Source organism: Phyllobates terribilis, unplaced genomic scaffold, assembly GCF_046119375.1.
Source record: "Phyllobates terribilis strain yellow unplaced genomic scaffold, ASM4611937v1 Scaffold_13__5_contigs__length_258822181, whole genome shotgun sequence".
Taxonomy (NCBI): Eukaryota; Metazoa; Chordata; class Amphibia; order Anura; family Dendrobatidae; genus Phyllobates; species Phyllobates terribilis.
This window is the reverse complement of record NW_027362773.1, coordinates 159029264-159053876: the sequence shown is the minus strand read 5'-3', so window position 1 is coordinate 159053876 and position 24613 is coordinate 159029264. Positions and strand designations below refer to the sequence as shown.

The 24613-nt window shown below is 50.9% G+C and overlaps 1 protein-coding gene across 4 annotated transcripts; it reads right to left on the bottom strand.

The window, feature by feature from the left end:
- Window positions 1-519: 519 nt before the first annotated feature.
- CRY2 (cryptochrome circadian regulator 2) lies at window positions 520-24613 on the bottom strand. 4 transcript variants are annotated; one of them, XM_073658843.1, is made up of 12 exons: window positions 24518-24613; window positions 16764-16872; window positions 14832-14974; window positions 9627-9811; window positions 8553-8641; window positions 8139-8279; window positions 6397-6708; window positions 5743-5894; window positions 5168-5370; window positions 4685-4768; window positions 3688-3847; window positions 520-2149 (listed from the first exon to the last, which is right to left on the bottom strand). In XM_073658843.1, exons 1-11 carry the CDS (start codon window positions 24574-24576, stop codon window positions 3720-3722), a joined length of 1605 nt encoding a protein of 534 aa, XP_073514944.1. In that variant the 5' UTR covers window positions 24577-24613; the 3' UTR covers window positions 520-2149; window positions 3688-3719. The 4 variants fall into 4 exon arrangements, with proteins under 4 accessions (XP_073514944.1, XP_073514942.1, XP_073514943.1 ...); XM_073658841.1 differs by lacking the exon at window positions 24518-24613 and adding an exon at window positions 23428-23710; XM_073658842.1 differs by lacking the exon at window positions 24518-24613 and adding an exon at window positions 17707-17819.

The window sequence follows — 24613 nt, the reverse complement described above, 5'->3', positions numbered from 1 at the left end:
AAAACAAAGACCCACCCTCACTTCCTGTAGCGACAAAGTCCCGCCCTCACTTCCTGTACAAAAAGACCCACCCTCACTTCCTGTACAAAAAGACCCACCCTCACTTTCTGTACAAAAAGACCCACCCTCACTTCCTGTACAAAAAGACCCACCCTCACTTCCTGTAGAGACAAAGTCCCGCCCTCACTTCCTGTACAAAAACAAAGACCCACCCCCACTTCCTGTAGAGACAAAGGCCCGCCCTCACTTCCTGTACAAAAACAAAGACCCACCCCCACTTCCTGTAGTAATGCCCACTTCCATCTAGGACCGCCCATTTGTAGGTGGAGTCTGCAGTAGCTCCACCTCTTTGACACGCGACATCACAGCTTTGCCCGCACTGTTTCTGATAACTCAGGACAGTTGTCTCGTCTGCAATTTGTAGTAATTTTTCTGAGAAAAGGCAAAATGTGGCAGCTGCCGCAGTGCGGGGTCTTAGAGATGGGACCCTCCACCCAACAGACAGTAACATACAGGACACAATATCGCACAGTTTATTATACATGTATGTACAAACCGCATCATATTTACATACAGGAGAATGTACACGGCCTGAGACAGCGCCGATCACAAGATCGGGACAAGACGCCTCTGAGGAGTCTCTGAAGTCATTTCATCAATATATATATATATGTATATACTATGTCACTCCCATCATGGCTCCAGCTGTTCCAAAACTACAACTCCCAGCATGTAGGCAGATACATCTGAACACTGTGTAAGGATCACCGCAGGACGGAGGGGAATACGCTGATCTTTTTTTGGTCTTCGTTGTGTCTTTCTTCGCTGCTTCAAAAAACTTTTTTAATTCAGGCAACTTATTTAACTTAGCCAGTTAAGGAAGCAGCTTTTTTTTTTTTTTTTTTTATAAATCGCAAATATCATTGTCTGGTCGCAGTCCTGAGACCCGGAAGTTTTATATCCTCATTTATTTAGCTTTGTTTTGTGGCTCCTATTGACAATGGCCTCCGGATTGGAGCCGGCGCCCACTGATGGAAGCTTTTGTACCTGGACCACCACTATGACGATTTATAAGAAGGACCCCCATACTGTAAGCCACTATTGTGTCACAGGCCGGGAGGAGGTTATTCAACCTCTCTATCTAAAAGAGTCATTTTGCAGCATTCAGAGACTAAAATGTTCTACTTGTCAGTCGTCCACCTGCGCGACCCCGACAACTATATACTGCAAAATATATATATATATATATTGCACTAGTTGTTACAGAGTTTTTCTAAAACCGTCAGACAATCCAAAAAGGGCCCGGTCGTACTGAACTGCAGGGGTTTTGCATTTGTGGGAGACCCCAGGTTTTGCACGTACCCCAACGTCTTTTCTAACTTGCCTGGAGCAAACCAAACTGTGCGCTATATATTCTACAGAGAACGGCGCCGCCTGGTGGCAATACTAGGAAGACATGCATGCCTGAAGTCATTACGTATGGAGGTGTATTGTAGTATTATATATACCTACTGAATATAATGTATGTGTGATGACTATCCCTGCAATCCTCCCTTCAGTCTGAAGCACGATACGGATTGACAGCGTCGTCCAATCAATCAATCATTTTCATACCAAACATTTCTAAATCCTCAATTTATAGAGTCTGTCATCTCGGTGCTGCTACTCCTGACAGAATCAGTCTCCTTCCCCCTCTGGCAGCTGACAGTGCAGCCCCTTCTTCCTCTGTAGATTGGGTCTTATGCTGCCGCCACGGCCGAGCTGCCAGAAAGCTCTTCCTATTGGCTGCAGTAAAAACAGTGCAGAGATCCGAGTGCGAGGACTGAGCATGTGCGTCCACCAGTATGTAGCTCGTTAAAGGGACGCACACATTACTGTATCCTCTAAACACCAGGTGGCGCCATACTGGAACATTTTAGTCTTCAGAGCCGAGGCTCAATCGTGTATGTATGCCGTGTGTGTGCTACCATCACATATGTCTTACGAGTGTCCTTACAGGCCGATGTAGCTGAGCGAGAGCAGGGAAACGCTCCTATGTCCGTAAAGGTGGAAATCATCGTCCTACTTATTCACGAGCTCTGACATTCAGTCTTGGAGCAAAAGACGGGAAGGGCAACGAGTGTCCATCTTCTGTACCACGAAGCGTGCACTGTGAGGAGATAGACGGGGAGATTATTAAAGGGTTAATCGCATATCGTACACATCGGCTCGCTCTGCAATTTTCGGAGCTACATGCACCGCCACCTTTCCTGACAGCGCCCATTGGGGCCACATCCCCACCATAGATGATACGGCCCCCTCTCCATTCGTGCAGCCCAAAAAAAAAATCTACAGTGATAAGGAGTGCAATGCTTATCGCCACAGCCGAACCGGGTCCGGTATTGCAGGAGGTTGCCCATGGACGGTGTTTGCCCTGAGGTCCATTTATCTATGGTGGGAAGGATGTTGGGGGTCGTCACTTCTGATGGGGGAGGTGACGTTTTCTTTTAACTCCGGTCTCAAAACCAGTTTACGCAAAAAAAATATATATATTCACAGCAGTCGCTAGTTAGCGGCAGTGCTGCCATCTGGTGTCGAAAGGATGCAACAACCAGTCTCCAATTCCCATTAATGTCAATGGTTGGCGCTGCTTCTGCTGAGCTGGTATAACACAAATCAGACACCGTTTCATCTCTGCTGGCAGCCTGGCACCGGCTCGGCTGTGCAGAGGGGCTGGCGCTGGTGCGGAGATGCACTTTATTTGTGGGGGGAGGGTGGATGGGATGTTTCTGGACCGGTTTATTATCCTACAGTCGGCCGCTTCCCAATACCCACTGGGTGGTCACAAGCCAAGAAAAGCAGAAATGGCAATGGGGGGGGGGGGGCACGCTGAATATCTGTTATATAAGGAGTGGGGGCAAACGAGCCCTAAGCCCCTTATAGCAGGGGTCTATAGGACACCACAACTTCCAGCAAACCATGACAGCCCCAGAGGCTTGTAGTTTCCCACCTGCTGCAGGTTGCAGACCGCGACCTTACAATGGTGCGGCCCCTATTAAAAATGCATCTTTGCCCTCATTAATGGGTACATCGGCTTCTAAGTAAGAAGGAGTCCTGCACCGCTGTGTCCTGCAGGCTGACACGTGGGGGGGCATTAGAGAGCAGTCACACTCCCCCCTATGTGCTGCCATCTAGTGGACAAACAGCCGCACTGCAGGTGACTGGCACAGGTGATTAAGGCCTAATCCTGCTATATACATAAATGACTGCAAATTCCATAATTTCCATCATGATAAGAAGGCAGGCGGATTGCAAATTGGCCGAATCCTTTGTTACTGTGAGCGATGAGCGGACCCCCGGGGCCCAGAGCAAGTCCCTTCCTGGGTAAATAAATGTGCGTTTCGCAGCCATCAGGGGTCGTCAGTGGATTTTAGGACTGGTGGTGGAGGACTGAATCCATGGATAAATAAGGTGCGGGTCCTGGCGCCTCTCATATCAGGGTGAAAGGTGCTGCTGATGTGGCATCGGCGACCATGTGCCAGGTATCGCGCCTGCATCCAAATCTGATAGGACATGAGCACGAGATCGGCAGACACCTAGTAAGCAGCCATCGCAGCCATGTCAGCGGCACCTCATACCTTCCTTTATCTAGGCTTGAACACACATTATATATATTACGGTCCCGGATGACGGCTCCACGCTTCTTACCTACAGGAGGCTGCACGGCTCCGCAGCCGCCTTCAGAGGTCCTTAGCTGTTCTCTCTTCTCCTGCGACGCTCTGCAGCCGCAGCTTCTTCCATGGCTCTTCCACAGACTCTTTGTACTTCCTTTTCGGGGTGTCGGGCGCACATGGGGACAGTTTTGAAGCTTGAAGGGAAGAGAAATGTAAAATAAAATCCCCCCCGTGTTACAGCATTTGTCTTCTCCATCCTCTATGTATCACCATACACAGACGGCTGAAGAAAACGGTGATCAATGCATCTGTTCCCTGGTCTCGTCTCTCTTCTCCTGAACCATCTTCTAAGCCGATTTATGAGCAGCTGAGTAACAAGCGGTCAGAAATGGAAACTAATTCTGCACCCTGCTGTGTACTGTGATACATAGAGGATGGGGAAAACAAACTCTCCCAAATCTTTCATAAAACCTTATCAGAAAAATGATTTTTGGCCAAAAATACATCTAAAAAAAAAAAACCTCTGAAAAGATATCGATATCCTGTAAAGGTTTCATACTCCGCGGTGCGTCTGTGTGATTAAAGCCTCGGCTTCCAGTGTATTGTAGACATTAAATATGAATGTGGCCACGTAATTGTGTTAGGAGCACATGAACGGGCACAGTGTCCAACCGCTGGTGACATTCTTGGCTAAATGTGAATCCCGCCGGCCGGATCGGATAATTTTTGGACCGTCTGGACTATTTTTTATATTGGCGACTGCTGCTGTTTTACACAGAGTCCATCGGAATTATACAAGAACGGGAAAAATTTTCCAAAAAGGAACGATTGTGCATTACGTCACCCCGGCATCACCGAGCACCCGTCACCCCGTTATCTCTGAGTGCCGGCAGCTCAATGTTCTGTACTTTTCCTCCCAGCAGCCGACTTTCGCACCCAGTGCTGGAAACCCAGACCAGACCAGCACGTAGTTCTGACGCCGACGGCTCCGCACTCTCGCATTAGACAGCGGCGTTCTCGAGCGCTCTCACCTGGCTCCGTGTGATGAGGAGCAGTGGGGTCACTGATGGGGCCGCTGAGATCTTCTGCACAGGATGGGACTGAGGCCAGAATGCCTAAAAGACAACAGGAAAATATAAATTTTAATTTTACATGTCCAAAATGTAACCCTTTCCCGTCACAATTAATTTTCATTTAAGTGGTTAAACAGCAGCGATCAGATCTTGAGGTGACTGCTGTACGACACAGACGACACCTCCCCTGTGCAGGAGTAAACCCGACATGTGCCGTACATATAGGAAGGATGTCAGGAAGGAAATTAAAAAGACCTACAGCGCCACCCTTCTTCGTGGTTTCTACCTGGTATTGCAGCTCATCCTTGTTCAAGGGAATGGGGCTGAGCTGCAATTATGATTTCTTGCATAGGCTCAGAGGTGGATCGGAAGCAGATGTCCCTGCGCCCGGCTAGGATATATAGACCAGGCTGCCTATAACGGCGGAGGGCAGCTACTCACAGAGGCCTCGGTAGCGGGACAGCTGCTGGTAGGTCTGCTTCATGCGCTCTATGTTCATCCGGCTGGCCTCTGCGTGATTCACCATGGGTTTGGGATAATCCACTCCGATGATGCACTTGGCTTCTTTCTGCACAGATTCGGGGGCGTTCCACGGCTCGTATATATAACGGGACGGGAAAGCCTTCAGGACTGGCAAATATCGTCTGCAAAAGAATCAGAACGTGTCAAATATTTCACACTTGTGTCTGGGGGTCTCTTGACTCAGGAGGGAAGGATGGGGCTGCTAGATTTCATACTCCATGATTTTGGCTTCCAGAGGGTTTGGCAGTAGGTTATTCCACTACTGTAATCCGCAGCGAGCCTGCAAGTGTATGGGCACATGGGGCAGAATAGGACATGATTAGTGAGGGTTGAGGGGGTATAACCCCAGGACCTTTGCCATGTTACTGGCTGGGACCACCGCGTCTCCCTTCACCGTCACATTGGCTCTAAGGTTAAGGTTGCATTACATTCTGCAGCCCAATCACTTGCATTAGTTCTGAACATTAATGGCACCTTTTGTGCACCCCTCATACCTGATGTAGTCTCCGCTGGGGTCTGTCCGTCTCCCGAAGCCCACGGGGCAATAACAGTGGAAGAACTGCTGGAAGAAGGCGCTGCACGACAGCCACATCCAGCTGCCAGCGTTCACGCTGAAGTCGGCATCCAACAGCAGCTCGTCAAACACCTGGACACGGGGAGGAACAACCGATTACACCTGGAGGCCCAAGTGACACATGCACGCTCAGCGCGAGTACGAAGGGACGAGCTCACACCACCCACAATAAAAGGGATGGACATGTTGGAATCAAACATGCCCGATCCTTGTTTTATCCCATAACTGGGTCTCCCATATGCTGCACAATTTCCATTAAAGTGAACCTGACAGCTGATCTACAGTACCGACACCACGGGCAGCGCAAGTTGGAGTCCAGCAAATGTCGGATGCAAGTCTGATGCAAACGCTACATGCTGGTCAAAGAGGGAATTGCAATTTAAAAGTGTTGTAAAGAAACAGTGCCACCTAAAGATATAGGTTGTGTCAGGTATTGCAGCGCAGCCACACTGAACTTTATGGTGCGGTGCTGAGATACCCAACAGTAAAATGCATAACAGGTCCTGCCATGAATATCAGAAATGAGGCAGAGTTGTTGCAGCCGGGGTCAGATCTTCAGACTGTGGACTCTCACCTTCACTCCACATTCCCAGCTGTTCCAGAGATCCCCGCGTGTCAGGAAGCAGGCGACGGCGTGCCTGGCCAGGTGATGGATCCAGCCTTCCAGTCTCAGCTGCGTCATGATGGCATCGATCCACGGGAAACCAGTCTTCCCTTCTGCCCACTTGGCGAGGGCCTCAGGGTTCCGGTCCCAGGGAATTTGCACACAGATCGGATTCCCTTCCATTTGGTCGAATTTTGGGTTATTGGTGGCTGCTGTGTAGAAGAACTCCCTCCAGAGGAGCTGCCCATACAGGGACAGTGGGGGAGGACTGTTCATCTTCACCTAATGGGAGCAATGAAAGAAATCCATCATCACCAACACATGGCATTTGAAGTTGGCCCAGAAATCATCATTATCACATGCGAGATCTGAAAACTGCCCAGAAATCATCATTATCACATGCGAGATCTGAAGACTGCCCAGAAATCATCATTATCACATGCGAGATCTGAAGACTGCCCAGAAATCATCATTATCACATGCGAGATCTGAAGACTGCCCAGAAATCATCATTATCACATGCGAGATCTGAAGACTGCACAGCAATCATCATTATCACATGCGAGATCTGAAGACTGCACAGCAATCATCATTATCACATGCGAGATCTGAAGACTGCACAGAAATCATCATAATATGCGAGATCTGAAGACTGCACAGCAATCATCATTACATGTGAGATCTGGAAACTGCATAGCAATCATCATCACATGCAAGATCTGGAAACTGCATAGCAATCATCATTACATGCGAGATCTGGAAACTGCATAGCAATCATCATCACATGCAAGATCTGGAAACTGCATAGCAATCATCATCACATGCAAGATCTGGAAACTGCATAGCAATCATCATTACATGCAAGATCTGGAAACTGCATAGCAATCATCATTACATGTGAGATCTGGAAACTGCATAGCAATCATCATTACATGTGAGATCTGGAAACTGCATAGCAATCATCACTACATGTGAGATCTGGAAACTGCATAGCAATCATCATCACATGCAAGATCTGGAAACTGCATAGCAATCATCATCACATGCAAGATCTGGAAACTGCATAGCAATCATCATTACATGCGAGATCTGGAAACTGCATAGCAATCATCATCACATGCAAGATCTGGAAACTGCATAGCAATCATCATCACATGCAAGATCTGGAAACTGCATAGCAATCATCATTACATGCAAGATCTGGAAACTGCATAGCAATCATCATTACATGTGAGATCTGGAAACTGCATAGCAATCATCATTACATGTGAGATCTGGAAACTGCATAGCAATCATCACTACATGTGAGATCTGGAAACTGCATAGCAATCATCATCACATGCAAGATCTGGAAACTGCATAGCAATCATCATTACATGTGAGATCAGGAAACTGCATAGCAATCATCATTACATGCAAGATCTGGAAACTGCATAGCAATCATCATTACATGTGAGATCTGGAAACTGCATAGCAATCATCATTACATGTGAGATCTGGAAACTGCATAGCAATCATCATTACATGTGAGATCTGGAAACTGCATAGCAATCATCATTACATGTGAGATCTGGAAACTGCATAGCAATCATCATTACATGTGAGATCTGGAAACTGCATAGCAATCATCATCACATGCAAGATCTGGAAACTGCATAGCAATCATCATTACATGTGAGATCTGAAGAAGGCACAAAAATCCTGCACCTCACCTTCTGATACAACTCCTTTAACCTGTAGTAGAAGAGACGGCAGGACAAACAGCCGAACCGCAGGTAAGGACTGAGACCAGTGGAACTTGCCAACAAGGAGTTGGCGTTCATTCGTGGACGCTCGTAATTTGCCACCCATGCCTGAAAAAAATAAAATAAAAACAGACGAAGGCTTAACGATGGGGGCACAACTAGATCAGGGGTGAACTTTAGTAGAGATGTAGCAGAGCTAAATTTATCATTTATGAATCTATCAAAAATATAGGATAATCAATCACTAAAATCAGGATACTGCTTAACACTATGACAGACTCAGGTCTGCTGTATCGGATCGCAGACAAATCAAAAAGAGCATTGGTGCAAAGTGGACTTTGGCAAAACCCGATGCTACCCCCCCCCCCCCACACGTCTTACCTTCCGCTCCAAGTGACGGTGCAGACGGGCCAGTGCCTCTGTCTCTCCTCCTGGCCACACTGCAGACCCTTGATTCTCGCTTGGGAAGCCTGATGTAAAAGTAGATATATGGCGTAAATGAGCTGGATAGCGCCCCCTATCAGTGTACAGACGGTACTGCGCTTTGCTTAGTCGCTCTGGCCTCTCGCCTTGTTACAAACTTCGGCTCTGTTCACACCTAGCAGAGTGCTCAGCGTAGAATTCACTTCACCCCCCACATGAATTCCTTAGGCAGTGAAGTTTCCAATATGGGGTCACTTTGGGTGGGTTTCTGCTGTTCTGGCACCTCAGGGGCTCGGCTAATGTAGGTTAAAAATGCTCAGTACACCCCTATATGAATTTCTTGAAGCGTCTAGTTTCCAAAATGGGGTCACTTGAGGGGGTTTCTGCTGTTTTGGTACCTCAGGGGTCTGCAAATGAGACATGGTGTCTGCAATCTATTCCGGACAAATGATGCAGATGTGAAGCAGACATGTTGGAAATGTGATTTATTAATTATTTTGCACAGCGTTACTAACTGGTTTACGGATATAAAGATTGTTTGAAAATTGCGATTTTTTTTTTTTTTTTTCTAAATTTTCACCAAAATTCCGATATTTTCTCAAACAAACGCAAAACATAAATCGACCTAAAATTTACTATTAACATAAAATACAATGTGTCACCGAAAAAAAAAAACAATCCCAGAATCGCTGAGATACGATAAAAGCTCCAAAAGTTATTGCCACATGAAGTGACGGGTCAGATTTCTAAAATTTGGCCTGGTCATTAAGGGGTTAAGAAATCTCCTCCACACGTTATGGAAAAATAAATCTGAGCAGAATTAAATCCGCTGGATCTCAATTTATGTGGTAGAATTGACTGCAATGAGCAAAGTCACCAACAAAACCCTAAATCGGCTGTCAATGGGTTAACTAATGTATATAAACTGAGCGCAAAATGTGCTGGTCCTATGGCGACTTTTCCAGCTGGCGGCTGCCAGGGCATGCTGGGGGTTGTAGTAGTGGCAGACTCTAGCATAGGGCAAGCACTCACCGAGCTCCTCCAGCGAGGGTACCCCGTAGGTCTCGTCATGCGAGCTCTTGATCTCCCCCCGGCACGGCTCCATCTGCTCTCTGGTGACGGTCGGGACGGGTCTGCGGGGAAGCTCCATGCGGCTGACGATGGCCTGAAACCTCTTGTAGGTGAGCGGGGGGCTGTTACCGTTCAGCTCGATTATTCTGCAAGAAAAAAAAAATATATATATATATATATATATATATATATATATATATATATATATATATATATATATATATATATATATATATATATATATATATATATATATATATATATATATATATATATATATTCAGATCCAGTACAGATGCCACGGCACACACGGAGTTAACTAACACAGCTCCGCTCCACCTGCGCTTCATTAGGGGGGGTCACACTTCTGCTTACAGATGGGCCCATGGAATCATATGAGTGAAGTGGTGGGATTGATACATTCACTTCTATGGGAGCATGCGCCCGCTCCCCCTCCCCCCACTCAATTCATTTCTATGGGTCTAATAGAGCCATACTGAGCACGTGCGACCATAGAGCGATGGATGCAGTGGTCACACGTGCTCAGTACTGATCCATCCACAAGGGACCCCCGTAGCAATTTTATTGGACACATATCCAGAACATTTGGGTCTGTCTGCTGACACTGCCCTAACGGACCTTAGAAATGTCAAGTGTCGGGGGTCTTCTCTGACGAGACCCCAGGCTGGAGAAGTGCAGCTCCCATTCTGGTGGAACCTGCATTACAAGACAGACCGATCCTATCCCCCTCCCCAAGGCCGGGGCCCTGCATTATCGGAGGGGGTCCGAAATGCTTAATACCAAAGGGGAAGCGAATTAGTAGCAGATAGTGCCGGTGTGGCCCCCGTTGATGATGAGTCCATAGTTGTGACCGCTGCAGCTTAGAAAATGCAACCAGGCCAGGACCCACGGCCTCAGCCCAGGATTACACCGCACATATTAACCCTTTACAGCAATGTGCATACACGTTAGGTACTGGTAGGGTGGTCTGGAGGAGAGGACGTGCCCCCCCAGATATAGATCCCATATAATACCCCCCCATCCCTATAGGACCAGATCTGGTCTCCTCTCCTGGGACGATCCAGACCCCCTTCATACAGAGGAAGCAGTGAATTATATAACACTATGGGTGACCCCTGCTGCCGTCCGGCCGGGGAAAAAGAGATCTCATGCCGCCCCCAGACGTCCTTTACTCTCAGCTGTCGTCATCAACTGATGAAACTGCGATTCCCGTATTTGCAGACTCCCCGGCACGTGCAGGGTGGAGCCGGAGCACGGACACTGCTCCTCGCTGTGCACATGCCGAGCTACGTGACTGCACGGCCGGCGGAGCGCCCACTAGGTGGCGGTGTTACCCTCATCTGGACGACGTATGCTGAAAGAATCCTGGCGTCGTATGTGCAGAGCAAAGTCTGCAGGGAGCGAAAACCAGGACGGCGGCCGACTGCGCCCATCTCATTTACGCCGCTGAGCTTAACCATTTCATGATCAGACTGTGACAGACGTGAATGACACGTTTAAAGGCTTTTTTATTTATTTTTTTTCGAGCTCTTTAACCCCTTACTGACATCTGACGTACTAATACGCGTCTGTGCCCTGGGACTTAATACCCAGACCCGTATTAGTACGTCATGGCGATCGCGCGCGCACACAGGCTGTGCGGGCGCGATCGCCGCCGGGTGTCAGCTGATTGTCACAGCTGACACCCGGTACTATGTGCAGGGAGCGGTCCTGCACCGCTCCCAGCACATTAACCCCCGCGATGCTGCGATCGAAGTCGATTGAAGTCGATCGCGGCATTGCGGGGGCAAGGGGAGGTGATCGGCGATACTCACCTCCTCTTCCGGCTTCCAGCGCAGTCTGCAAAGGCTTCCCGGGTGTTGCCATGACGACCCGATGTCGTCATGACAACATCCGGGTCACCAGAGAGCAGGAAGATTGCTTGGACATGCGCAGTGCATCTCCAAGCAATCTTCACACTGTGCACTTCTGACAGCCTTCATGGCATAGGGATGGTGCTCCATTCCTGTGCCATGCAGGCGATCAGAAAAAAAAAAGTGAAAGTCCCAGAGTGGGACAAAGTAATAAAGTGTATAAACTGTGTGAAAGTGGAAAAAAAAAAAAAAAAAAAAATGTGCAAAAATATTATAAAAAAATAAAAAAAATAATACACCAAAAATAAAAATATAATGTACCCATCAATAAATATTATAAAAAAAATAAAAAAAAAACAATAAAAGTACACATATTTGGTATCGCCGCGTCCGGAACAACCTGACCTATAAAACTGTCCCACTAGTTAACCCCTTCAGTGAACACGGTAAAAAAAAAAAAAAAAAAAACGAAGCAAAAAACAATGCTTTATCACCATACCGCCAAACAAAAAGTGGAATAACACGCGATCAAAATGACGCATATAAAATAAAAATGATACCGCTGAAAACGTCATCTCGTCCCGCAAAAAACAAGCCACCATACAGCTCCATCAGCCGAAAAATAAAAAAGTTATAGCTCTCAGAATAAAGCGATACTAAAAAATATTTTTTTCTATAAAAAAGCTTTTATTGTGTATAAGCGCCAAAACATAGAAAAATGATACAAATGTGGTACCGCTGTAAACGTACTGACCCGAAGAATAAAGCTACCTCAATTTTACCACACGCGGAACAGAATAAAAAAAAATAAAAAAAAAACAATTCCTGAATTGTTGGTTTTTGTTTATTCTGCCTCCCAAAAATCGGAATAGAAAGCGATCAAAAAATGTCACGTGCCTGAAAATGGCACCAATAACAACGTCAAGTCATCCCGCAAAAAACGAGCCGTCACATGACTGTCTGCCAAAATCTGGAAAAATTATAGCTCTCAAAATATGGCGATGCAAAAATTAGATTTTACAAAAAATGCGTCTTTTAGTGTGTGACAGCTGTCAGTCATGAAAACCCCATATGATTCTGGCATTGCAGTAATCACACCGACCCGAAGAATAAAGTCGTCTAATCACTTATACCGCACAAGGAACGGCGTCAAAAATAAACTCTTGGGTTAGGATTGGGCTAGGGTTAGGGCTGGGTTTGGGGCTAGGGTTGTGCTGGGGCTAGGGTTGTGCTGGGGCTAGGGTTGTGCTGGGGCTAGGGCTGGGGTTGGGATTTTTTTCAAAAGTAAGAAAAAAAGATGACGATATGGCGACTAGTGTTGAGAGCAAGTGCTCGCTACTTGAGTTTGCATCGGGTGCTCTGGTATGCATTGAGTATCGTGGGTATTTGAGTGACATGCTCGAGTCTCTGCCCCATATGCTTCGCGGCCAAAAAACTTTACGGGGATTGCCTGCCATGCACGAGCGATCCCCGCATGTTTTTTTTTGGGTGTCTAATAACCGTGAAACATGCGGAGCAGGGACTCGAGCATGTCACTCGAGCACACGCTGTACATGGTGCATACCTGAGTACCCGATGCAAACTCAAGTAGCGAGCACTTGCGCTCAAGAATAATGACAACTTATTCAATATGATGACCTAATGTAAACAAATAATGTGTCGTACCTCTGGGTTCAAAATGTTCACTATACACCTTAATAAAATCCTTGAGGGGTATAGTTTCCAAAATGGGGACACTTGCTTGTGGGGGAGCTCCACTGTTTAGGCACATCACGGGCTCTCCAAACGCGACATGGTATCCGCTAACAAATTGAATGGAAAATCGGCTCAAATTGTTAGCGGATATCATGTTGCATTTGGAGAGTCCCTGTGTGCCCAAACATTGGAGCTCCCCCACAAGTGACCCCATTTTGGAAACTAGACCCCCCAAGGCACCTATCTAGATGCATAGTGAGCAGTTGGAACCCTCAGGTGCTTCACAAATTGATTCATAAAAATGAAAAAGTGTTTTTTTTTTTCACTTTTTCATTGTTACGAATCAATTTGTGAAGCACCTGGGGGTTCCAAGTGCTCACTATGCATCTAGATAGGTGCCTTGGGGGGTCTAGTTTCCAAAATGGGGTCACTTGTGGGGGAGCTCCAAAGTTTGGGCACACATGGGCTCTCCAAACACAACATGGCGTCCGCTAATTATTCAAGCAAATTTTACAATCAAGAAGTCAAATGGCGCTCCTTCCCTTCCGAGCCCTGCCGTGCGCCTAAACAGTGTTTTTTCCCCAAATATTGGGTATCTGCGTGCCCAGGGGAAATTGCACAACAAATTTTGGGGTCCATTTTTTCTTGTTACCCCTGTGAAAATAAAAAAAATTGGGTCTAAAGTAACATTTTTGTGAAAAAAGTTAAATGTTCATTTTTTTCTTCCACATTCAAAAAATTCCTGTGAAGCACCAGAAGGGTTAATAAAGTTCTTGAATGTGGTTTTGAGCACCTTGAGGGGTGCAGTTTTTAGAATGGTGTCACTTTTGGGTATTTTCTGTCATACAGACCTCTCAAAGTGACTTCAAATGTGATGTGGTCCCTAAAAAAATGGTTTTGTAAATTTTGTTGGAAAAATGAGAAATCGCTGGTCAACTTTTAACCCTTATAGCTCCCTAACAAAAAAAAATTTTGGTTCCAAAATTGTGCTGATGTAAAGTAGACATGTGGGAAATGTTATTTATTAACTCTTGTGTGTGACATATCGCTCTGATTTCAGGGCTTAAAAATTCAAATTCTGAAAATTGCAAAATTTTCCAAATTTTCGCCAAATTTCCGTTTTTTTCACAAATAAACGCAAGTGATATCGAAGAAATTTTTCCACAATCATGAAGTACAATATGTCACGAAAAAACAATCTCAGAATCAGGGGGATTCGTTGAAGCGTTCCAGAGTAATTACCTCATAAAGTGACAGTGGTCAGAATTGTAAAAATTGGCCCGGTCATTAACGTGCAAACCACAAGCGGGGCTTAAGGGGTTAATTCTTAAATATATATAATTTTTTTAATCCTGACAATTTTTAGTTCTTTTCTTTATATATTTTTTTTTTACTTTTGTGCCATTTTATTTGAATATTTTCTTTTTCTTACATTTGTGATCCCCTGTAAATCACCAGTGTGGCTGTCCGGCTGCAGCGGGAGCGTCCCCCCTCTGTCCTGTGATACTGTCAGCGCACATGCTCCAGCCGGGGCGGCCACAACGGTCGTCACCCGGCTTTCCTAGATATGAATTGGGCAGAAAAGCCCGGTTCTTACTTGTCCAGGTCGTACAGGGTATGCGAGTTCTCCACGATCACCTCCACACCGGCCTCCTTAGCCAACTTCATAATGGCGGCATCTCGCTCCTTTCCGAACGGCTCCGAGTCGTACTCGAAGGTCAGTCTGTTCACACCCCATTCCTGCCGACACAAGAGAAGACGTTGGAAACCCACATCCTATCTCAGAGGCTGCTCTCTTCCTCCTCCATGCTTTACACTGCAGCGCTGCATGAGCAGACAGGAAATCAGCCTTGATCATGACGATCAACTAGGAAGATCGACATTTGAACAGATGCATAAATGAGGGATCAGGCATCGAATCTAAGAGCTATCTGGAGAGAAATAGCACACATTATGGGTCGGGGGTTCCACCGCTGGAAACAGACATTTTTTCCTAAGGGAGCATACATTTTTGGAGCGACCATAGAAAGTAATGGTGATCTGCGCTGCCGTGGTGCAACTGCTGGGGTGTAGCCAATGGCCCCGTCAGTCCCCCATTGTCAGTAATGGACAAGTGACTGCTCATCTCTCTCCATTCATTCTTATGGGAGCTCGAAAAAACTGCGCGTTCGGCAATTATTGGAGCGGCCATAGAAATTAATGGAGGGGATTGAAAATCCAGCACCCCGCTCCTGATCTCCCCCACACCTATGTGCGTACAGCGATTAACCTCTCGCTCCCCAGCGTGTATTTGGCCCAGATACTTCGCTGCGAGGTCAGCGCCGCGCGCCACAGAGGACGATTATCAGGGGAAGTCGTGCACAGCACAGGACAAAGACTGAGCAGCTCCGGATCAGCGGCTCCTCTGAGCTCGGGGATTAGACTCGTGACGACCCGCGGTCACGTTTATGGCAGTGCCGTCACCTCCGGCAGTGAATGGACCCAGACGCTGGATCCTCCCCGCACACAGGAGGCACCGGGGACCCAAAAACTTCACAGACTGATTAGGGAACTACATCACTGCTGAGGGTTTGTTGCCATGTATCAGTGCAGGTAATCTGATTTCTGCTGTTGACTGATTCAGTGTAACAAACCCGACATCTGTACAAACAAGACAAAAGACAAGAGTTAGGGGAGAGGGGAAACTTTTTAGGAAGTTGCAGAACTTTTCACAGCCTGACCTGTGACAGAGTAACACCCTTCACCTTCTAGGGCATAGTACGGTTCTCTATGCCTCTTCTTTGAAGGGGTTGTCCAGAATTGGAAAAACATGGCTGCTTTCTTCCAAAAAGCAGTGCCACCCCTGGCTAAAGTATGAGTCTGGTATTAAAGCTCCACTGGAATGAATGGGGCTGAGCTGCAATACCAGACACATCCTGTAAGTAGGGGGTGGCGCTGGTTTTGGTAGGCAGTAGCCTAATGATTAGCGATGAAACCGACTTTCACGGGTTAATAATCTGCAGGATCGGACCCTCATTAGTAATGCTCCCTGGCTGCAATTTTGTGAAGCCGAGATGCCCCAGGGGATGAGCCGCGCTGCCTCTGCTCATTTTCTGGTCCTTTCTCCGAGCTGGAATAGTGTGAAGACTTTGTGCCGGTGTTGGTGACTTCTAATTTTAGCATCTAAGGAGTCGGCGGTGGGGAAGACGCTGCTATAATAAGCGGAGAGGAGCGGCGCCGTCCCTGCAGAGCGCTCTGCGCATACCGAAAGGCTGGGAGAAAGCGAGATCCGGCCGCGCAGAAACCTCTCACTACACTGCGCTGCTTAATGAGGACACGGCGGCGGCGGCAAGAGGTGGGGGAGGAGAAAAAAAGTGTGAATTAAAGGGCGACGAGACCCCAAAGCTTAGACCCCCGACTCATCACAAAAAGGGGCTCGGTAATCGCCGCCGTCTAATTATCAGTCCACATCGGGGGTAAGAGGCGCAGCGCAGGTGACGGCCATCAGACGCTCGTCAGGTATCAGCAGCGAAAGGGGCCGGTAACTCACCTTAAATAATCTGGGGAAGACGTCGGCCGGCTGCCCCCGCACCACGAACAGGCGAGACCCTAACTTTCTCAGACTGGAGTCCAGATCTTCTAAGGACTGAAGCAAAAACCTGCAAGAGACAAGAAGAAATCATCAGGATTCATAGGGTGCAACACAAAGCCCCCAGAGACCCACACGGTGCCCACAGAGACCCACACGGTGCCCACAGAACGGCCACAGAGACCCACACGATGCCCACAGAAATCCATACAGTGCCCATATAACACCCACTTTCTCCAGAGATTCATACAGTGCACAAATGTCAACACAGCTCCATATAGCATCCTGAGAAATAACGCCCAGCGCCCATAGAGATCCATACGTTCCCCAGACGCCCGCAGAGACGGTCACAGTGGCCATGGAGGGCCCCAGAGCTTCCATACAGTATGCAGTGCCGAGGTGGCATCATTGTGAACTGTGTGGTATTCATGGCCCAGATACAAGAAACACTGTCAGCGTGCCATCTATTGTCTAAATATTGCCATAATGTGCCCATATAGCACCAAAGGGCGCTTAGCGTGCCAAGTTTCACCAGCATGGCCCATAGTGCCCATACTCTGCCAGTGTATATCGTCGTGTTCACCTCCTGCCATCTGATAAAACAGACGTGATGGCGAGGCGGGCACAGTCACCACCGCACACTGACACGTAATGTGCCACTACTGGAAATCAGCACAGCAGAGAAAATGGGTTAAAAGCCCCCCAGGGAGCGTCTCCTTCATGCCCTAATGATGCCAGTGTGACACGGAGGTGAGGGGGGTACAGAGCCGAATACAGGATCACACAGGTGTAACAGCGGAATCTGTTCTTTGCCCCCCGGTAATTATTCTCTGAGCCCTGATAATTCTGTATGTTTACCAGCAGTCCCATGTAAACCCACGTGACAAATTCAGCTCTGCTATACCGATTATAAAATCCATAAGTGAGCACACGGCAGGGCGGACAGTGTGTGGCCCATCCCCCGCTCCAGAAAGGTGACTTCCGGGACATGATGTTATACAAGACAGAACTGGGCCCCGGTCCAGAAGTGCCCGGAGCTGTATACAACCCACAGCCGTGGCGGCGTACACCCTCCTCACCGGAGCGCAGCATGTAAGGTGAAGGCGGGCGCAAGAACGGCAATAGAAGGCTCCAACGCCTGCTGCAGAGCTGCAATCATACATCATCAGTCACCGACACAGTGTCCCCCTTTCCAGGACCCCGTAGCCCCCTTCATGTCCTCTTTCTCCCCTCAAACTCCTCTGCTTATCTCTTGAGTAATAAAATGATCAGTCATGTTGAAATCCAACATGCCCAATCCTCCTCTCCGCCGACATCACCTGACCTGGGAGACTAGGGACACTCCTATACAGATGCTCAGACGTTCCCAATAAGTCAGGCACGACTGGCTGAGGTCCCCAGTGCCATCAATTAGCATCGCTAGCCCTCTATTGTAGTAAGTGACCCCAATATAAGTGAATGGGGGGCTCCTTTCTGTCACAGATCATATAAAGTAAATACCATGGTGACAGCTCTGATCATCCAGAGCCTCCTGATTCATGAAAGGAATGCCAGAGCTGCAGTAAAGACTGACAGGCAAACAAACAAACTGCAAGGAGACAGTCAGTAAGGAGGCGGATACTTGTGTAATATGACATTCTCATGTCTCCAGCGTCACGAGATCTGCCGGGGTAATGAGAGGACGCCCGAAGCCGGGCAGGTACATGGATTATCTCCTCTTCAGTATATAATTAATCCGGAAATTACACAACGGCCGCGAGAGAAGACGACAGAAACTTCTACGACTGCAAGAGCTTCTTAAAGGGGAACAGCACCGCGACAACTACACCGGACACCGTCATGGGGCAGATTTACATGGGCACAATCCTGCCCGTATTGAGCGCCAATCAACTACATAAGAAGCCCAATTATTACGGAGAACAAGAACCACCTGTCCATTGTCTACCGCTCTGCCCAGCCCCGAGAACGAAGAGGGTGCAGCCTCATATCAGAATACAGGACAAGAAGTGTTGCCATAGGGAATGAGGAGTGCACATAGGATGAATGAGTAATGGCGAGACCAGGTGTCCAGCTAATGTACAGGGGAGTGTTCAGGCCCCACTCAGTGCAGGGTAACAAAAGGTGGGGCATGCTGAATTTCAACATGTCCAATCCCTTGTTCTTATGGGGTATGGGGGGAGGCATGTGGCGGTGACTTGTGTTCCTCCACCCATCGAGAGCAGATTCCAGCATGCATGTGCATATGAGGGCCACGTCTAGCCCTGGTGGCTCCTGTGATAGTAGCCCGATACACGGCTGAGAGTGGGGGCTGCTCCTACTAATACGGGGGGCTGCCATGCTCCATGTCAGTGAATGAAACCGTTCCTGCACAGCCGCAGGGAGTCACCTCACTAAGCATCATGAGAAACCACTGCAAAACTGCAGGGAATTGTGTCCCTGCCTCATCTCACTACAAGGTGCACATTCTGCTTGCTGTCACTGAATGGAAACGTTCCTGTGTAACTTGCAGAAGCCAAAACCTGTCCTTCTGTGCGGGTCACGGAGGTACATGGCACATCACTGCAGGGTATAGCACGTCGCGGCGGTACACGGCACGTCACTGCAGGGTATAGCACATTGCGGCGGTACACGGCACGTCACTGCAGGGTATAGCACGTCGCGGCGGTACATGGCACACAGAACACTCCCGCTCCTCGAGTCTTAGACGATATCTCTGCTTACTGTCAAAGTAAATTATAACATTTGGCGCAGAGCAAAACCTCCGCCGTCCTCCAGACACCGGTCTGATCCAGGCAGGTCCCAGGTGAGGACTGCGCCCCTGGCAAGGTTGTCTCTTGTGGGAGGGGCGGACAGGTTACAAAACAATAAGTGTGCAGTTTATGTAAGGGGGATTACAGAGACATTCACCTTGGGAACCAAAACTTGTTGCGCCCATAGCAGAAATCAACTACCACCCCCAGCATTCATGAAGGGGTAGCAGCCGGGCCCACCAGAGTAGGGGACACCTTTATTTGCAGATTCCCATAGATTGAAACATTGCAGCTCTTGCAAATGCATTCACATGAGCACCACTACTCCATCAATCGTCTATTGGGGTCTCGGATAGTGTATTTGGGATCATGGAGTCCGAGTGATCTAAGGGTCCTGTGTCCCCGTCTTTCTAATATACATCGTATTTCTGTTTGACAGTTTTAAGGATCTCCACTTGCTGTCAGTGAATGAGCTCAGTGCCAATACAGCCTAGAAGCTGGAAACCCTCTTCACATCCGTACGGCTCTGCTACATCCACAGTCCTGCAGTGCCCTGCCATCACTCCCTGGCGGTGCCCACACTCGATGCCCGCGCTATATGCAGCTATAAGACATGAACGTCCTGCACTTACCTCCCTGCTGGTCATGTAACCCCCATCATCTCCTCCATAGAGATCAATGCCCTACCACCCACAATGTCACATCATCATTGGCACCGTGAACGCAGACAACCGGCACAGGGCATGCACCAGACATTTATACCATGCTGGGCGTGCCATCATCCTATGGTGCCAATCACTGAACCCACAAACACAGCCATTAGATGCCAACTCCTGCCCCTCCGGACCCGCCTGCTGTACCGATGCCAGTGTTTAGGAACCACCCACCTGGTCAGTGGTAAAAAGCAGAACATGCATCAATGCCAACCTGCAAACATCATGGCCCATCCCACAACAAAACGCCAACTGCCTGTCCACAACATGAGATACTGAAGGCCATGGACAGGAGCCGCTCCCGCATCAATGCCACCTGCTGCGTCACCACATTCATACATGTCACCGAGAGCCAAAACCATTCAGCTGATGCCACCAGCAGTGTACACCCACCGCAGGGAGCCAGCCTGTGCCCATCACCAACGACAGCCACATTCATCTGCGATGGCAACTTGCAGCCGTTTGAGCCCAAAACGGTTCAATCACAACCACGCTCCTTCCCTGCTATTAGACCAAAGTGGGCCCATCTCTGCCCACCACCCACGACTACAGCTGCCCCCCTACCGTGCTAAGTCACAACCATCTGTGCCCCCAGAAATAACCACTGACACCCTCCATTACCTACTGTAACCTCAACTTACACTCATCCATGCCAACCCGGCTCTGCCCCCACCTCAGTGATGCCGATTCTGCCCATCTAAAATGCCGGCTCTGTCCCCCCCCTCCTCGGTGATGCCGGCTCTGTCCCCCCCCTCCTCGGTGATGCCGGCTCTGTCCCCCCCCTCCTCCTCGGTGATGCCGCCTCTGTCCCCCCCCTCCTCCTCGGTGATGCCGCCAATGTCCCCCCCCCTCCTCCTCGGTGATGCCGCCAATGTCCCCCCCCCTCCTCCTCGGTGATGCCGCCAATGCCCCCCCCCTCCTCCTCGGTGATGCCGCCAATGTCCCCCCCTCCTCCTCGGTGATGCCGCCAATGTCCCCCCCCTCCTCCTCGGTGATGCCGCCTCTGTCCCCCCCCCCCTCCTCCTCGGTGATGCCGGCTCTGTTCCCCCCCTCCTCCTCCTCGGTGATGCCGGCTCTGTTCCCCCCCTCCTCCTCCTCGGTGATGCCGGCTCTGTCCCCCCCCCTCCTCCTCGGTGATGCCAGCTCTGTTCCCCCCCCTCCTGCTCGGTGATGCCTGCTCTGTTCCCCCCCCTCCTGCTCGGTGATGCCTGCTCTGTCCCCCCCCTCCTCCTCAGTGATGCCTGCTCTGTCCCCCCCCTCCTCCTCAGTGATGCCTGCTCTGTCCCCCCCCTCCTCCTCAGTGATGCCTGCTCTGTCCCCCCCCTCCTCCTCAGTGATGCCTGCTCCGTCCCCCCCCCCTCCTCAGTGATGCCGGCTCCGTCCCCCCCCCTCCTCAGTGATGCCGGCTCCGTCCCCCCCCCCTCCTCAGTGATGCCGGCTCCGTCCCCCCCCCCCTCCTCAGTGATGCCGGCTCCGTCCCCCCCCCCTTCCTCAGTGATGCCGGCTCCGTCCCCCCCCTCCTCCTCAGTGATGCCGGCTCCGTACCCCCCCCCCTCCTCAGTGATGCCGGCTCCGTCCCCCCCCTCCTCCTCAGTGATGCCGGCTCCGTCCCCCCCCCTCCTCCTCAGTGATGCCGGCTCCGCCCCCCCCTCCTCAGTGATGCCGGCTCTGTCTCCCCCCCTCCTCAGTGATGCCGGCTCTGTCCCCCCCCACCTCAGTGATGCCGGCTCTGTCCCCCCCCCCCTCAGTGATGCCGGCTCTGTGTCTCCCCCCCCTCCTCCTCAGTGATGCCGGCTCTGTGTCTCCCCCCCCTCCTCCTCAGTGATGCCGGCTCTGTGTCTCCCCCCCCCCCCTCCTCAGTGATGCCGGCTCTGTGTCTCCCCCCCCCCTCCTCCTCCGTGATGCCGGCTCTGTGTCTCCCCCCCCCCTCCTCCTCCTCAGTGATGCCGGCTCTGTGTCTCCCCCCCCCCCTCCTCCTCCTCAGTGATGCCGGCTCTGTGTCTCCCCCCCCCCCTCCTCCTCAGTGATGCCGGCTCTGTGTCTCCCCCCCCCCTCCTCCTCAGTGATGCCGGCTCTGTCCCCCCCCCCCTCCTCCTCAGTGATGCCGGCTCTGTGTCTCCCCCCCTCCTCAGTGATGCCGACTCTGTCCCCCCCCCCTCCTCAGTGATGCCGGCTCTGTCCCCCCCCCCTCGGTGATGCCGGCTCTGTCCCCCCCCCCTCCTCAGTGATGCCGGCTCTGTCCCCCCCCCTCCTCCTCGGTGATGCCGGCTCTGTCCCCCCCCCCTCCTCGGTGATGCCGGCTCTGTCCCCCCCCCCTCCTCGGTGATGCCGGCTCTGTCCCCCCCCCCTCCTCGGTGATGCCGGCTCTGTCCCCCCCCCCTCCTCGGTGATGCCGGCTCTGTCCCCCCCCCCTCCTCGGTGATGCCGACTTTGCCACCCCCCCCCTCCTCGGTGATGCCGGCTCTGTCCCCCCCCCCCCTCCTCGGTGATGCCGGCTCTGTCCCTCCCCCCTCCTCGGTGATGCCGGCTTTGCCCCCCCCCCCCCTCCTCGGTGATGCCGGCTCTGTCCCTCCCCCCTCCTCGGTGATGCCGGCTTTGCCCCCCCCCCCTCCTCGGTGATGCCGGCTCTGTCCTCCCCCCCCTCCTCAGTGATGCCGGCTCTGTCCCTCCCCCCTCCTCGGTGATGCCGGCTTTGCCCCCCCCCCCCCCCCCCTCCTCGGTGATGCCGGCTCTGTCCCTCCCCCCTCCTCGGTGATGCCGGCTTTGCCCCCCCCCCCTCCTCGGTGATGCCGGCTCTGTCCTCCCCCCCCTCCTCAGTGATGCCGGCTCTGTCCCCCCCCCCCCTCCTCCTCGGTGATGCCGGCTCTGTCCCCCCCCCCTCCTCAGTGATGCCGGCTCTGTCCCCCCCCCCCCCTCCTCCTCGGTGATGCCGGCTCTGTCCCCCCCCCTCCTCGGTGATGCCGGCTCTGTCCCCCCCCTCCTCCTCGGTGATGCCGGCTCTGTCCCCCCCCTCCTCGGTGATGCCGGCTCTGTCCCCCCCCTCCTCCTTGGTGATGCCGGCTCTGTCCCCCCCCTCCTCCTTGGTGATGCCGGCTCTGTCCCCCCCCCCCCCCTCCTCAGTGATGCCCCTCGCCCGGCAGCACAGGTCGCCCCGTTCCTCACCTCCATCTATTGATGCCGCAGGAGGAGGAAGCCGCGAACCAGGGGTCCAGGGTGTAGACGCAGCGCACACAGCGCGCCCCCCGCAGCGCGGCCACCAGCGCAGGGTTATCGTGCAGCCGCAGCCCCTTCCGGTACCAGTGCACGGAGATGACTGTGGCGTCGGGGGCGGCGGCGGCGGCGGCCTCCATCCCGGCGGAGCTGTCAGTGCGGAGCGGACGCTGTCACTGAGGGCAGAGCGCAACCTCCGGCTCCTGCAGCTCAGACACTGGACTCCGCGCCACGCCCACACACTGAGCCGCTCTCTGATTGGAGGGGCAGTCATTGAGAGGGCGGGGAGTGCTGTGATCACATGTCTGCCATGTGTCAGGGAACACAGAGAGGTCCCAGATCAGAAAGGCGGCGGCGCTGTCCTGTCCTGTAGCACCACGTGGAGAGACCCCTGTCCCCAGGGCCTGGCACTGGAGGGTGTAGGGGCACGGGGGTCTGCAGGAACCCCCTCTCCTGTCTGTGACGTGTAGTGCGGAGAGGCAATGTTATTATATGTGAGCGCCCTCTGGTGGCTGTTATGTGTAATGCAGGACGGTGTCATACTAATAACACTATGTGCCCACGTTGCATTTATGAAGCAGAAAATTTCTGCTTCATTTCTGCAAGTCCTCTCCCGGAAAAACGCATGCGGAATTCCGCACGCGTTTATCGCGCATTTTTCGCGCGTTTTCCACATGCGGAATTGCCTTGCGTTTTTTATGCATTGGACTAAGGCAATTCCGCTTGCGGAAATGCAAAATTAAATGACATGCTGCGGATTTTTGAACGCGGCATAAACGCTGCGGAAAAATCCGCAGCATGTGCATAGAAGTTGCGGAATCCCATTGGGGACCATGGGGTGCGGATATACATGCGTTTTTCAAGCGTTTACGCTGCGGAAAATCCGCAGCATATACGCTTGAAAAATGCTACGTGGGCACACAGCCTATAGCATCACTTGGAAAGTGCTTGACAACTAGGTCACACTATATAAATCCATGCAAACAGCATGGATTTATACAGTGTGAACCGTAAAAATTAAAACAAATAAAGCTATACTCACCCCCGAGGCCCCGGCGTGGCTGCAGCGCTCATTCCTGTCTGGTTCCCGGCTGCCGGCATATCGCGAGACACAGCGGTGAAGGGCCTGCGGTCACAT

Bases quoted from the DNA above. Each gene is read 5' to 3' on its own strand.
- CRY2 (XM_073658841.1), bottom strand. From the start codon at position 23,615: ATGGAGGCCGCCGCCGCCGCCGCCCCCGACGCCACAGTCATCTCCGTG. The intron at 14,975-16,763 runs GTGAGTTACCGG...TTGTGTCGGCAG, and splicing joins TCTTCCCCAGATTATTTAAG to GAATGGGGTGTGAACAGACT. The intron at 3,848-4,684 runs GTGAGAGCGCTC...CTTCCCTTCAAG, and splicing joins TCCTCATCACACGGAGCCAG to CTTCAAAACTGTCCCCATGT.